General features: G+C 35.9%; 1 protein-coding gene across 4 annotated transcripts in view; it reads left to right on the forward strand.

The window, feature by feature from the left end:
• Positions 1-1,766: 1,766 nt before the first annotated feature.
• Gyf (GIGYF family protein Gyf) overlaps positions 1,767-16,955 on the forward strand; it is a 56,858-nt gene continuing 41,669 nt past the window's right edge. For 3 of the 4 annotated variants that reach the window (XM_089646088.1, XM_089646089.1, XM_089646092.1), the window contains exons 1-8: positions 1,767-1,907; positions 4,790-5,179; positions 6,542-6,680; positions 10,676-10,851; positions 11,439-11,555; positions 11,920-12,206; positions 13,203-13,347; positions 15,159-15,277. In XM_089646088.1, the coding sequence (XP_089502214.1) occupies positions 4,851-5,179; positions 6,542-6,680; positions 10,676-10,851; positions 11,439-11,555; positions 11,920-12,206; positions 13,203-13,347; positions 15,159-15,277 (1,312 nt within the window). In that variant the 5' untranslated portion in view covers positions 1,767-1,907; positions 4,790-4,850. The remainder of the gene's footprint in view (positions 1,908-4,789; positions 5,180-6,541; positions 6,681-10,675; positions 10,852-11,438; positions 11,556-11,919; positions 12,207-13,202; positions 13,348-15,158; positions 15,278-16,955) is intronic. The other variant, XM_089646090.1, reaches the window with a different exon arrangement.

Genomic DNA, 16,955 nt, shown 5'->3' on the forward strand with positions numbered 1-16,955 from the left:
GCATATGATAAAAAAAATAAAAGTTATACAAATATGGGATTCGAACCCGGGTCCTGCATAACGAGTGTCGAACGCTCTGCCTCTAGACCGCGAGGAGAGATATTTCTTGCGACGTGGCGCTATTGGCCTTGATTGGTAATTTTAATGATTCAAAATAAAAATAATTAATCAAAATACCGAGCGACTCTACCGGCTCGATTTGTAAGCTATATTTCGACCAAAATATCATATAGGTACCGTAAATTAAAGTAAAGGTAAATTAACAAATTTATGTAATTTTTTACTACATTATTACAAATCGTTGATAAAAAAATAATTAATCAAAATACCGAGCGACTCTACCGGCTCGATTTGTAAGCTATATTTCAACCAAAATATCATATAGGTATCGTAAATTAAAGTAAAGGTAAATTACCAAATTTATGTAAATTTTTATTACATTATTACAAATCGTTGATAAATAAAAATAATTAATCAAAATACCGAGCGACTCTACCGGCTCGATTTGTAAAATATCAAGTAAATTAAATTTAAATTAACAAATTTATCTAATTTTTTACTACATTATTACAAATCGTTGATAAAAAAATTAAAAGTTATAAAAATATGGGATTCGAACTCGGGTCCTGCATAACGAGTGTCGAACGCTCTGCCTCTAGATCGCGGTTATTACGTATTCGACCAAAATATGATATAGTCAAAATATCTAAAATTCGCAGCACTAGAACATTAAATTTTATCACTATAAAAAAAATATTATTAAAAAAATCACAAAAGGAAAAAAAAATAGTTAAAGCGGGGATCGAACCTCGGTTCTTCAAGACGACAATCAGGCGCTCTACCTCTAGACCGCGAAGCTGAGTTTGGAGAGTGACCTAAAGTAGGTATATAATATTGGCTAGGCTCCTATAGTGAAATGATCACGGTTTTTCATGACGGTCATGAGTTGGTTTTACTCCGGTCCTCGAAATTGCATAACGCGCGTAAAGAAGTTTCACTTCAATAATTATAATTTTTTTACCTTCATAACAAATTTTAGGGCATCAACTATTACTATTTGTTATATCTGCTTTACTTTGCAGATTTAAGTGTTGGGAACACTTTGTCAAAAGGTAAAAGGTTCTGCTTACAATTATGTTTATTTACGTTACAAATAATAGGTCTGGAATTAGCTACACCCGAGGGTTGGGAATTCTCTGGTTCGAGAAGCTTGTTCCCTCTCAATCTCATCTCACAAGTAATTGTTATGTACACTCTAGTGACATTTGTCAGCCTCTGGAGTAAACTTTATGACTAGCGCCATTTATCGCTTAAATACTCAACTTTATTACCATACATCAAACTATTAGGTATGACAAAAGACTTGTCAAAAGGTAGATGATCACTGAAATCAATAATATTCTGAGTCGGTAAGCTATTGCCATAAACATGCTGTAAAGCTAAAAAAAAATCACACTGCACTGCGCTGCAGACCTTGATATATTGAATTTAATTTTCTGCGCAGAGTCTTGCAATATTTGGTTTATGTCGATTGCTTACCGACCCGTGGGACGGAAATAGGGACGGCTAGAAATAAATAACTAGACATTTAAAATGATTTATTTTTTGGGTAATTTTCCGTGTTGCGCTACCTCCATCTTTGGCCAACGTTTTAGATAGCATTGCAGTGTCAATCGTCAGGGCAGTGCTGTTCGACAAGACATTTAGTTTTGCACTTGTTGGCGTGTCTGTTGTTTTTACGTATGGCAATTTTTTAACATCGTCCAGAGAAACGGACGCGAACGCCACCAAACGCCACTTCACGCCACTTCCCGCCGCCCCCCGTTCGTGTTGCATGTTCGCATAGCGCCTTATATTGAATTCAACAGAAACCGTCTGCAGTATTTTCATTGGCTCTCGAAATTGAGGTATGTTTTCATGTTTTACGATTCTTCCACGATTTGTGTGTGGACTTAACACGTTTGCGACATGAAAATTGTGTTCTGTGTCTAGTTATTTGTCCGTAAAAGCGTCGTGCTTCTGGAACATACGCTGACGGCACACATTGTCTTTGCAACCGATGTTGTAAGCCTTTATGATTGTTTAGGTTTTTGACAATGTCTAATAACCTCTTTTTTGTGTTTACTTCTTGTTTGTCAACTCTCTCCTTAGTATTGCGTTGTCAAGTCATATTTTAGTTTTTCAATCACACTGAGGTCGCCATATTTGGAAAATATCTGCCCTCTCTGTGTGAATCAGTCATCGCGTTTTCAAGTCGTATTTTAGTTTTTAATCGTATCGAGGGCGCCATATTTGGTAAAAATCGGTCCCATCCATGTGTATCTCCCATGCCAATGTACATTCCACTGGGACGTATTGATTTGCATAGGTGATATAATATATTATATTGCCCCATATTTTTTAGTGTCCTATCCACAGGACGCTATTATGCGAGCACTGTTCGGATATTGGGTGTCCTAGATTTATTCCAGACTTGTTCATTCGGTAAGATATTCTAATTTTTGTTGTCATGTATTTATTATTTTTGATTCCTTGAATATACATTTTGACATGTCAACATAATATTGAGTGTTGTTTCCCTTTTGACAAAGCCTTTGGATGGGGTATTCATGCAGGTAATATGTAAAAAATTATAGCATCTATAAATACTGAATTCGAGTAAAAATCTTAATCTTTGCTTCTAATGTGTTTGTGCAATATAACATTTCCTATTGTAAAATGTAACACGCGACTTCCATACACAGTGCCTATGTATCCTTCCCTCAGCGTATTCTGTATTGTAAATTGGGTGGGGTTGTGGGTACCGCCGCCCCTAGAACCATTTATTGTTTATTTGGTAACAAACACCTGCCATAAGTCACTCAAGTAGTTACCCACGTTTGGTGATTTAGCAGGGGTCCCTGGGATCATCGGGTGAGATGTGTTCAGGATGCGGCTGCCCACCAGCTGCGTGGCGTGTCAGACCGGGAGATCCTGGTTTGAAGAGATCCTTTGACCTCTCCAACTGGTCTCTCGACCTATCGCCTTGCGCCGCAGTGAGAGGGATATATTCATACTTCCGTCACTCCTGGACACACTAATTACCTAAATTCCTACCCAGCCCTCATACCTTTTACCCTCCCAGAACTTCCTGCTTCCTTTCCTTTAAAATGACTCCCTACACAGCATCCCCAAAGATGACATAGGCCCAGAGGGAAATTATTTTCCTCAGGGCAAAAAATATTAGTAAAATTTATGTTTATTTATCTACAACAAGCAATTATGATCTTTGTACACTTACGTAAATAAATTCTTGCTAAAGCGTTCACGCGTCGCATGGCTTCCCGTTTTTATTAAAATGTGGGGCGAGCGAGATGTTATGTTGATTGTCATAATGCAAATTGTGTTGGCGGCGATTGTATATTATTATGCATATATATTATGTTGTGTTTTGTAGCTTACTAATGTTATTGTTCGGTAAGCTTATCTTCAAGATAAGAACTTTTGATTTCCATTACTGCTAATTGTATGAATATATTGTTATCATGATTCATTTTTTTCTACTTTGATCAACGTTTCAAACAGCACTACAATATCCATCATCTGCCCTGATGATGGTCACTGTAATGCCATTCGAATCTGGAACAGCATAATAACCCAAAAATGAATCACAATAATGACTTCATCTGCGCAATTGTTAATACTCTCGCCTTTTACTTGATGTGTTTGCTTTGGTATTAAATGTATGTTTTAACCTTTCCTTTACTGTGCTAAAAAAATCCACGCGTTCCGGTGCTGTGTAGTCAATACACATCTCAAAATCAGCGATTTAGTATCGGAAAAATATGAATATTCATAGCTAATCGATTATGTTTATTATATTTTATATCAAACGTGATAATAATTGTAATTTAATTGCTGAAAACATTTAAAAACCATCGGCAAATGCTAAAGATATGTGCGAGGGGTCCACATCTAACGGCGATTCGCGGGCGACTGGTTAGCGGCTGGCGGCTGGCACAAACACAGCTGTGCGGTCGTAGGTATCGATGGTCTAAATCAAAAGGCAAATGCAGACGTGTGGATGTCTCATGTTCCCGCATAGCGAATTAAAGCGGGACATCAATAGCCTGTCATTTTCTCGCACACTCTTTGCGTATTAGTATCACACGGTTGATTGTATTGGTGTATTTGTTCCCGATTTTTAACAAAAATGTCTGATTTTTAATTGAATTTGAAAACTATGTAAAATATTATTTTTTAATTCAGTGCATACATGTATAACGGAGGAATACCTAAAATCTGAACCCAGAATTTATTATATTTATAGAGTTATTAAAGTTATTAGAAGCAATGTGTAGTAAATACACACCACAGATAAGGAAAGGTTAATAACCCCTTCAGACCTGTATTATTGTCAAGGGAGAAAAAAATATTAGGTGGTGGATTAGGCTTCACTTTAGCTTTAGGAGGGGAAGGAGACGAGGAGGAGGAAGGTGGGGAAGTACGTGGGTATTCAGATCTGGTCACAAATCACTATTTAAAAACTTCAGTAATATTTTCAAACAAAAATAATGTTACTAGTCTAATCAAAACCGGCGGAAGATTTAAAATACATAAAATTTCTTAAAATAAGTGTGTAAAATTATGCCGAAGGGGTCTGAATGGGTTAAGGTAAAATGGTAGCGATTAATCCAGTAGTATGACAAAGATATGTGTAGCCCCCCCTGAAGTTTTGCCTATGATTCTCTAAACTAGCTGACAGGCGAACAAGTGATTTAATTGTTGTTTTATTTTTTCTCTTACACAGCCACTACGGGAAGTTGAGAATCTAATCTGATAAATCTCCGTTGATCGTTTGAAAGACTAACATGGGGGACAAAAGAAATGATAAATTTATGAAATTCGGTCCTGACTGGCTTCACAACCTGTCGCAAGACAACAGCAACCCGGTGACGGCAGCCAGCACCACGCCCCAGGCCGGGCCCTCATCTGGTGGCGCCGCAGCCCTGCCCACCAGCACCCCCAAGCCGAGGGGCCCCACCAACAACAGCACGCCGCCCAACAACAAAGAGAAGGATGTCAAAGACAAGGATGTCAAAGACCTTAAAGACATCAAAGACCCTAAAGACATCAAAGACCCTAAAGACCCTAAGGACTTCAAAAATAATAACAACCGTTGTCGGCTGGCGGATCATCGGTAAATTTCTTCTTCTCTTTCATTTCAACTGCATTCTATCTTTGTACTCGCTTCCCATTTTACATTGGTCCAATTTAACCGTTTGGGTGCCAATCGTCGATTTTCGTCGATTCGTGTTTTAACGAAGATTGCCGATCGTCGATTTCCATCGATTGCGTCAGTCGTGTTCTGATTCGCGCGAACGTCTGTACATAAAATTCTCATTTTTTCGAAACGCCTGGTCTTCAGGATCCTCCTCCGCGTGATTCTAAACCAATATTCTTTAATAAAACACCGAAAAAATCATCGAAATCCTTGAAAATTCAAAGAATTTATGGGGTTTTAAAAAAATATATAGTTTCATAAAAAATATTTTTTTTTTGGTGGCATTTTACAAGCAACTGTATAAATTTTTTTGGCACTCAAACGGTTAATATACATAGTTTACATGTTGAGTTAATCTTGATTCTAAAACTAAATTAGGGTCGCACATTCTTCTTTGTATCTTGCATAAATACATTATTGCTTTCTTTGATTCAACTAAGTAGTGTAGTTCACATCCATATTGTAATTTATTTTAAATAATCTATAATCTTAATACAATATGTGCTTCTTCTATTGGATACTGAATTCTATGTCAAGAGTCTCAATTCTAAATTACTAAATTCTATGGGCCATGTCAAGAGTCAGAACAATAGAAGAGTATGTATGAGACGATGTATGAATGTGAATGAGGCAAGGAGTGTGTGCCAAGACCGAGTTGTTTGACGGTCCGTCCTCTCTGCCTACCCCTGCGGTGAAACGGCGTGATGGTTAGTTAGTTAGTTACAAAAAACTAAATTGGGAATATTGTCTTGTCAGATTAAATACAAAAATGCATATAATCCGAAATCAAATCGTCACCATTGAATAGTATGCTATTTTTGTATTTCAGCACATTGCAAATTTAATTATTGGATATTGAACTTTTACGTTTACAGCTAATTATCTAATAACTAAATTCCGAATTTAGTCTTGTCAGATTAAATACAAAAAGCATGTAATCCGAAATCAAATTGTCACCATTGAACAATAGTGCGTTATTTTTGCATAGTGATTGAAATTAAAAAAAAAATTATTGAAAGATACCATCCAGGTTATCAGTTCGAACTTATGACTCAAATCATTTATAATTTATAACTTTTTATGCTTTGTTTCAAAATTTTACCCAATTTTCACCCTATGATCAAATAAACCATTTAATTAGTTAAAAGCTTTGTATTATAATGATTTGCGATAAACTATACATTTTATATTTAACTGTCCCTTAGAATTATTAGATGTTTTTCGAGTTTACCAGTACAATTGTGGATACTAATGAATTGTTTTGTTGATTGTATTTAGTTACGGACGCGAGGAGATGCTAGCGCTATTTGATGGGAATGTAAGTCCACCCAATGATTTGACAAACAACGAGGAACTGTTTGTAAATAGGGCACAGTTACCCTTAGCGCTTCAGGCGGAGAGTGCAGAGGACGAGTCGGTGAGTGTTGACTTTAATAATATGCTGAAGGTTTTCATGGCCTGTTAGATTCATGCATTCTGTCCTGTATATATTATCTTATGGGGATGCCTATACGTATAAGATTACCTTCCAACTAATGGTTTGTTGTATTGCCTTACTACCTGACCCAACCAAACCTCTTTTGCCTGTGAAAGTACATGATAAAACTCTCTACACTTTGTGATTTTTGGTGTTTTAGTTTAATTAGGCAACATACTAAAACACATCTTTGAAAGATCCTTATTTCCATTGGTTTATGCCTATTCTCGACTGCGAATCTGAAGGTTGGGGGTTTTATAAAATTAATTTGTATTTCACAATTAATTAAGAGTGGAGGGGACTCTGGGTATTGCCCTGGTGAAAGATCATCATTCAGAATTGTTTACAAGACTGATAATAAAATATTTTAACCATATACCTAAAACAAAAGCACTCTGACAACTAGAATACACCAAACTATTTCTCTTGTTTTAAACTTGCCAATTGAAATAATCTTTATGGCTTTCCGCTTGCCCCTGACAGCTTTGTTTATTTTGCAAACTCATTAGTGATATCTAAAGTACATTCTTAATAAATATTTACCCTCTACAGAATACAGAGAGAGACCCCCCACATTTTTAACTGAGACAAATAAACAAAGAGATAGTGTGGTAAATGCATTCATCTCACATTAGATCTATGGGTCTCTAACATACTTCATATTTATAGGACTATATACTGCTTTTGATTTTACACTACATTTGAACAATTTTCAACTTTTTTTTGTGGAATATTGTTGAGCAGGGCGAAACACAAAAACATATATATATATATAATTGGACTCTTTTCTTTGTTTTATTTGTAAGTTTTGTGTTTAAACAAACAACCATTTTAATTCCCAGTATTTTCTCAATTTCCATAGTGAAGATCGACAAATAATTCTCCAATATCTTCTTCACTCAGATTGCACCTTAATTATATTGATGATTTTGGAAGATTAAAAGTAGTGTTTCTTTGTCTTCATATAACAATACAAGTTGCAATCCACACATGATGATCAAATACTTTTGAGCTTGAGTTTTCACCATCTGTATGGAGAGAGTCGAGATATCATAAGACAAATTTGAAATTGTGTATAATTGCGTGTGGCAGCGGTGGTTCGGAATCACGTATATATGTACCGTCGTCCCACTGGCTCGGTATCAATACCGAATCGACAAAAACCAGAAAACCTGCATAGAAATGTAAAGTTCACCAAGGTTTGCAGTGTAGTGGGATTTTTCAGTGGGGTCTACCAAGTTAGTGGGACGACAGGCTAAGTTTACCAATCTGGGTTTTAAATCATCAAATTGTTGCTTTTCAAAAAGTAATAATTAAAATAGGTTGGTTTTCCCTTCCGTAGTGTTTTTTTCTTCTTCATACTTTTTACAAATCACTTTCATGAAATCCGCAAGTGTGACACTTTGGTAATGAGCCACCATACGTGTATTGATTCATGGTAACATAAGTTCAAACTTTATTGTTTATGATTTACAATCTTCACTTATATCTCGCAAATTGTTAGTTATACTTTTAATATATCTGTCGTATATATATATATATATCTGTCATTGTAAAATACAGCCTGTCATCTCTAGCCACTAGTTCAGTAAACACATTTTTTCATTTTACGTTTTGACATATACCCATTTACATTTCTGCAGATTGCACGCTTTAATGGTATGTTTCTTTATTGGCATATTTGCAGAAGTACTATCAATACAAGATTAAGCAATGAAGATATTTGCCAATAAAAAGTTGCTGAAAATTAATTGCTGCTATGCTAAATTTAAAAGGCTATATTTGTGTTAGTAACATGTTCGTAATCTACATCTATAAAGGCATTGAATAATAGTAATCGCTAAAGTGAGTTCGGAACAAAGACTTTATTTGCAGGAAAAGTAAATAATACCAATAAACTGTTATATAAAATCATATTGTAATGGGATTATTAAATAAATTCACAATTTTAATTTTATTTTGGGTACATTCAATTTGCAAGTACGACACATATTTATAGCAGTTCCACATGTTTTTTAACAAATTTAATAACTAGATGGTTTGTTATAATATTTCTATGCTCGCGGAGAGGGGGACATATCGCGTTATCTCCGACTATATTAAAAAATCTCTGTAACCTACTGAAAGGGACGACACTTTTCGTTATCAGTTGAGCCTACGACCGGCTCAGGATCTCTGCTCGTTTTGTGTTTAAACAAACAACCGTTTTAATTCCCAGTATTTTCTCAATTTCCATAGTGAAGATCGACAAATAATTCTCCAATATCTTCTTCACTCAGATTGCACCTTAATTATATTGATGATTTTGGAAGATTAAAAGTAGTGTTTCTTTGTCTTCATATAACAATACATGTTGCAATCCACACATGATGATCAAATACTTTTGAGCTTGAGTTTTCACCATCTGTATGGAGAGAGTCGAGATATCATAAGACGAATTTGAAATCGTGTATAATTGCGTGTGGCAGCGGTGGTTCGGAATCACGTATATATGTACCGTCGTCCCACTGGCTCGGTATCGATACCGAATCGACAAAAACCAGAAAACCTGCATAGAAATGTAAAGTTCACCAAGGTTTGCAGTGTAGTGGGATTTTTCAGTGGGGTCTACCAAGTTAGTGGGACGACAGGCTAAGTTTACCAATCTGGGTTTTAATGTTTCACTAATGGTGAACTGTATGCTGTGCTACCAGTAGAGATATACGATGTCCTGCGTTCATAGATAGGGATGCCGTAATAGGTGTGAGTGAAAAAGTATTCTAAGTCGCTCGGTTTCGTCCCGTTACACATCTAATGTGGCTCGGTGCGTTCTTGGTTGCTTTGTTTTGTAGCACATAAAAACAAACAAATAATTCTAGGTCTTAACTTGCTCAGTGCAAATCACACCCATGGGAAGACCAGTCCAACTTGTTTTTAACAGTTTAAAAAATAAATATTTTTTTTTAACAAAAGCTTGCAATGAATGAGTTAAAGTTGAACAATGTTGTTTACAAAAAAAACATGCCAATACTGATATGTCTAACTAACTAACCATCACGCCGTTTCCCTGCAGGGGTAGGCAGAGAGGACAGACTGCCAAACAACACGGTCTTGGCACACACTTCTTGCCTTATTCACACTCATACATCGTCTCATACATACTCTTCTATTATTCTGACTCTTGACATGGCCCGACTCAAGTATCTGATTCACTTGATCGTGCCATGTCTTCCTCGGGCGTCCCTGACTTCTGCTACCATTCGCATTTGCGTCATATATTCTCCTTAAATTCCTTTCTTTGCTCTTTTGCTCTACATGTCCAAATCATCTAAACGTCCCTTTCCTAATCTTACTCGTTACGCTTACATCAGCCTTGCACTCTTTGCGGATCTCCACATTTCTTACACGATCATACATGGTATGTCTTTTTGTAGATAACATTGTTTGACTTAAAGCCCTCAATTTGTCCTTACACTTGCAACATACGCTTTCTTTTAAATCAGTAAATACTAAAATTTTGTTTCAAGTTTTCTATATATTCATAAAAAAGCTGCAATATTGTGAATGCATTTATTTGTAGAAACACTACAATTTAGTTTGTCTGCCCTAACAAAGGTAAGGTTGTGTCAAAATCCACTGGTGTGTTCACATAAACAAAATGTGATGTACCTATGCAAAGATACAGTTTCATTTTATAATTATTGTTCCACTGCAAAGTTATTAATTTTAACCTTTTATGTTATGAACTCAAACTATACACATTTTCCAATCTTTGATATACATTATTGTTATGTATAAAAATAACAATAAGTAATAATCCAAATAAAGACATTATTGTATTGTGAGTAAATTAAACATAATGTCAAGACAAGGAGTAAGGAATTCGGTCGGTTGATACTGAAACAATTTCACATCTGCCCAACTGCACCCAACTAATACTGTTTTATGTGAATTAGAATCGGCGCAACAACTGGCTGGCTCGCAACATCCCTCCCAAAGTGGGCCCGAATAACATGGGCCCCCTCAACGCCGGCTCCCGGCCCGCCATGGGCAAGCAACAGGAGTTCCCCTCACAGCGTGGTCGCTCCAAACCTACTTCAAACTACTACTACAATCCAGAATACTATTCCAAGTAAGCAAAGACCTACTATAATCTATGAACATTTCCACTGACCACAATATATCTTTCAACTCAGGCACTATATAACCAGACAGCCCAATTAAATTGATCATTTGTTCAAGAAAGATTTACGATATTTGAAAATGTTTGGATCAATTTCATCAGAAATATGGAAAAAAATTGAGCTTATTTCGGGCACACAGATACCTTCACAATCTGGGTCATATTGTGAGGTGCATCAAATTAAAGATTTATCTAGAACAAGATTAATGAAAGCTTTAGTAGAGGAAGGCACTCCATGACTTTGAAACTTCGATCAGATACTTTTAAACAATGAAAAAATGCCATACATAGATCTCGTATTAATTGTATAAAAAAATATCATTGATTTTTAAAAATATTTTACGATTTTGCATTATGATTAAAGGTCAACCTCTCTAGATTAAATATAGTATGTAAAATTTTTCCACATTTATTGTTATTATTAAATTTGATTAATAATTGATGCTTAGTAATCGATCAATTATAATTGGTCATACATATTTATGCCGAAGAGAGCAGGGCATAGGAGATCTAATTAGTGTGATTATTGTTAACAGTGGTCGCGGCCGTGGCGCTGGGCCTCGCGATGCTGCCGTGGGGATGGAGCCAGGTGAGTGGGAGAATGGAGGAACCTTCTACAATACCCGGAAAGATTTCAACAATGGGAACTACGGGTGAGTACCGGTGCTCTATTCTATCTTTCCCAATGTTTTTTCACCACATACTGAATACTTCCAGAATCGTAGGCTCTGTAAACAAGCCACACTTTTTTTTTAAAAAACTTGTTGGTTGCTTTACTTCATTGAATGACAGTGTGAGGATATGCAGTTCTTACGCATGTTTTTTTTTTCTGTTGCGAATGTACTAATGCCGCGAACTAGTGACAAAAAAATAAAGACTATAGCTGAGGAATTCTACAGGACCTAGTCATTGACTAGATGTTGCGTGGCACCAATATTTAGGGATGAGCTTGTCAACTTATTCTTGAGAATCATTTGGAATGGGTATGAACTAATGGAGATGATTGTTTTCTTTTAGCGTCAGGTCTCGCAGCATGGCCTATACGCGCAAGGGTCCAGAGGCTAACCTGGCTCGTGGTATGTCCGATCCGCCTGACGGGGAGAATCCTACCCCATACAATGCCCGAAAGGATTATACCGGAGGATACCATCGGGGCCACGACGCCAATTGGAGGCGCAACTACGGGCGTACTGCTGAGGAGGAAGATGCCTGGAGGGCCTCTGGAGAGGTCCCCGGCCCCCGCCTGCGGCCTCCTCCATCCCTCCAGCAGCAGATACAGCAGATGCAGCAGCCGCCCCACTTTGGTAATTACATATTATCGCACTCCATTCAACATTGTACTTACAATCAACATTAGCAGATTGCACTTTATGCAAGGCAGTATCAATATAGAATGCAATGGATGCCCTCCATCTGCTGTTAGCCAATTGAACCTAATTATCCCGGCAACGAGCCAGCAAGAATATTCAATAAATAGTAAATACATTTTGGTTAAGGCCATAATGAAGACAATTCCATACTTGATAAAGTGACATTTCGATTTTTGTGTTTAACAAACCCACTAGAAGTAATATCCAAAGACAAAATGAATGTATAAGGTCGAAAATGCAATTGCATAGCTTTGTGCCATGCGTGGGCACAATTCTTCAACACTGCAATTGCAGGGTTCCTGCTCCTAAGGGTTAAACGCAACCAATATCATCAGACTATTGCGGATATGAGAGACGATCAATGTCTTGTAAAACCACCTAATAATATTTAAAATTACCAACATTAAAAGAAAACAGAGAAAAGGGTGACTTAATTGAGACTTTCAAAATTTTATCTGGACATTATAGTCTCCGTGGACACTGGAAAAAAATTAATAAAACACCTTTGGTGTCCAATCCTAGGTGAAGTAGAATGCATGGAACCTTCCACAACGTGTCATTGATTCTACTAACATATAAACCAATTTAAAGCTCCATTGGATTCTTATTTGGAGAGAAGAAAAGATTAACTTATTTTAAATCTAAAATAACTCAATTACTATTTAACTTATTGCGTTATTATATATGAGCACATCATCAAAATGCTTCCTGCTCACTAAATAATAATAATAACGTAATAATAGGGTTTATACACTTATGGCAACTGTGCGTATGAGGTCTAAAGTCAAATGTCTAACATTTTTCCTTCCAATCCCTTTTCACTACGGATTAACTTACACAATGCTCTCATTCCTATGCTAAATAGATTTACCAACTTATTTGTACATCATCTTTATTCTAAATAACTTTATATTACATTGTTATTTCCAGGCAAGAAGCTATCTTGGAGGGAAGAGGATGCGGAGAGGGAGGCCCACTTGGAACGAGGCGGAGAAAGGCGTCCACCCCCTTGGGCCAATAACCGCAAGACGTGGGCCGGAGACAGCCATAGCCCGGATGATCTATTGCCCGAGTGGTGAGTCCTACTAACCTCCACTATCAAATGCTTAAAATTATTGCACTCCCACAACTACACTGCCGTAAGACAAAATATAACAAAAACTGCCATAATTGAACTTCTGAATTCCTTTAAACACGCTTGTTTGGTTTCGGTCACAGGTTGCATATTTTGTCTTAAGGCACTGTAGATGAAGGTGTGCGACATGTCCTTCATTTATGTTCTAATTTACAATGGTTAAAATAATAATTTCATTTTATTATTTTACCGCTCTTATCCAAGTTTCAAAAACTTCCAAAGTATTATGCTTAGAAACAGAATCATTAATTTAACAGCTCTTAATGGCAAACGCCAGAACTGCGTTGAAAAGGATTGGTGGAGGATATAGGAATGCTTGAGGGCTGGCGGAAAAAAGATTTAGGTAAATTCCCGAGAGTTAAATATTGATTATATATGACTTAATTTTATGAATTCACTTCAAATATCTGAATTCAGAGCCCAGCCGCGAGGTAATCTACCGAGAAAATAAAATTATCATATTTTTACGAATTATAAAATAATATATCTTAATTTAAAGGGTCGGTTGCGAAATTTCAGTTTACATGTAAATATATCACATTTTTACAAATTTACTTTGAATAACTTAACCACTCGGAACATTAGAACGTCAAAAGACGTAAATATGATAATAGCGGTCAAGACATTAGTACGTCTTTTCACGTAAGCGCGCGAGATTTTACAAAAATCGATTTATTTCCATCACTAGTATACGGATTGCCATGATTTAAAAAACAGAGTATCGATAATGAATAACGCTACGCGTCTGCATTCAAAAATATCTATGGAATCTAAAGGTGCATTATCTGAGTCGATTGAATCTGTCAGCTTGTTCGTTCGTAATTTATTGCGTTTTTAAATAATTTATTAAAAATATTTTAGTTTGGACGGTTAATATTTTGAGGTGACCAATAGTTTTTAATTATATTTCTTCAATATATAAAGTGTTATTTCTTTATGATACTCAGAAAAAAGTACATTTTTCACAGCTTTGAAATAATGGTCAGCGATTTTTACATATTTTTGACGTTTTCAGAAAATGTATATTTAGAAACGCAAATATTTACGTATTACAAAACAATACGATAGTGAATTTCATAATCTTTCCAAAACATTTTTTAGAATGAGGCTACGTTTCCCAAAACGTGAGTTATGAAGCTTTTAACAAAACTCGTGAATAACACAAAAATTTCCGCGTTTTGACAGTTCGCAAAGGAACACAAAGTAAATAAAAGTCCTTTTCTGAGAGGTTAAGTGCCGACCGCGGCGGTAATCGGCTGCGAAAATTCGATTTTCATGGGAATATTTCGTATTAATATGAATTTACTCCTAATATACTACCCGAATTTGAAGGGGCGGCCGAGTAAGTCGATTTTCTGCATCTTTTTTATCATAAAATTTCGACTTACATGGGAATTTGTTGTATTTGAATTTTGATATTTGATGTCCCGTGGATTTCAGATTAATGAGGTTCTACTGCAGTACCGAAATGCCATCAAAATGTTGGTACAGTGAAACTCTCAAGAAGTTTTCCAAGGGACCAGAGATTATTTTAAAAAAAAAATCTGACCTCTATTGGAGGTTGGCTATTATCAGGAAATATTTACCATGCAGACTGCAGCCCGGAACAACCATCTGGAACTGCAATTGAACTGCAACTGCAAGGTAGATTAGGAGACCATGAGAACACTTCTGCTTTTGCCCCTGTTCTTATCGGTCACGTGTTTCGACCCATTGAGCTTTGTCTAAACATTTTTATATTTGATTTTCAGGGCTAATCCAGATAACACGGCCATCCCAAGCGGATCGTTTGACTCCAGCGGAGCATTCCATGAAGAGGAGTCGGAACTGCAACACAGCCAGTCGGCCACCATGGTCTTTGAGAAGAAAGGTAACTTAAATTAATTATGGATAATACATTGATATTTAATTCACAAGTCACTTGTTAACTCTGCAACACACAAACATTGGTTTTCCTCGTGCTAGTTAAGTGAACTTACTTCGGCAATATCAGCCGGCTCTAGCTATTAGATAATACAAACTGTTTATGTAATGTACATTCTGCATTAACCTCCTCAACGCTAGCGTATCCATAACGATAAGTTTAAAAAAAATCATTTCTCTGAATATAACTAACTATTCTGGATAAACTACTTATTTTTATAAATATATGAACATTATCTTATTTTGCAAAACACTAGTAAGTTATGACGAAAATAAAATCGGGTAGCTCACATGGGGATGAGAACGAAAAATCCTTTCTCAACCAGTTTCAATTTCTACATTTTGTTCGTTTTCATCTGTGGTTTTTTGTTAGCTTTATACAACCTTCCTTGGCTACTCTGTTTTCTCTTCTTCGTTTTGTTGCCCTACCATGTGACATTTCAGTTGCTAAACAAATATTTACACCGTAAAAATTTTACTTCCTAATTTGGTCTTTGTTCAAACCAATTAAATTTTCCAACAAAATGATTATATTTTGTCATGTTTATTAAATTAAATAAAAATGGTAGAACCTGTAGACAAACCCGCCTTGGGGCAGCACAGCATGACTACCTTTTCTAGTAATATCAATGTTTTATAATAAATAAATTATCTGTACAAAAAAAATTATCTGTACAAAACAGTTTGTTCAAATAATAATAATTCAGATAAGTAAGTGGAATGCTGAAATTATCTGATATGAGCGATGTTATAATATTATTGCAATATTTCATAACATCACTTTCATTTTAGCCTGGAAAATTGTAAACATTATTTTGTTGTTTCAGCAAGATGAAAATGTAGTTAATGACACTCAATAATATATTGCTTAATAAGTACAAATTAAAATGTACAGTAGAACCCCGTTAATTCGAACCCCGATAATTCGAAAAAACGCGTAATTCGAAATTTTCGCCAAAAAAATTTCCGCAGAAAAATTTTTTCATACAAATTTTTTTTTTAATTCGAAATTCGTTAATTCGTAATTCGAAATTTATTATTGTCCGCGCACGAAAATTTGTTCATGTAATTCGAAAAAATTAGATTTTTGCGAAAATAAATCATAATATTTCGTAAATCTGAATCTAAAAGTCAGCCGTGGCGGTAAAACGCCGAAAAATGTATTTTTACGTGGTTATACATCGTCCTAATAAGTATTATTATTTTGTAAATCTGAATCGATTTACACTGGAATGTCGTACGTTTTCAAATTTATTTCGAATATCCGAGTTTGAAGGGCCGAAAAAATACGTTTTACGCGGATATATGTCGTAGTTTTACAAGTTGCGACGAAACTCGGCCGCGAAATTTCGATTTACGCGTAAATGTATCGTATATTTACGAATTTATTTCGAATATTTGAATTTAAATGGCCTGCTGCGACAGAAATCGGCCGCGAATTCTCGATTTACGCGTAAATATTTTGTATTTTTACGAATTTATTTCGAATATTTGAATTTTAAAGGGCGCGCCACGACGGAAATCTGACGCGAAATTTCAATTTACGCGGAAATATATCGTATTTTTACTAACTTTACTTCGAATATCCGAGTTAAAAAATACGGCGCGACGGAAATCGGTCGAAA

This window comes from Hesperophylax consimilis, chromosome 23, assembly GCF_061612785.1.
Source record: "Hesperophylax consimilis isolate HC1 chromosome 23, BYU_Hcon_1.0, whole genome shotgun sequence".
NCBI lineage: Eukaryota > Metazoa > Arthropoda > Insecta > Trichoptera > Limnephilidae > Hesperophylax > Hesperophylax consimilis.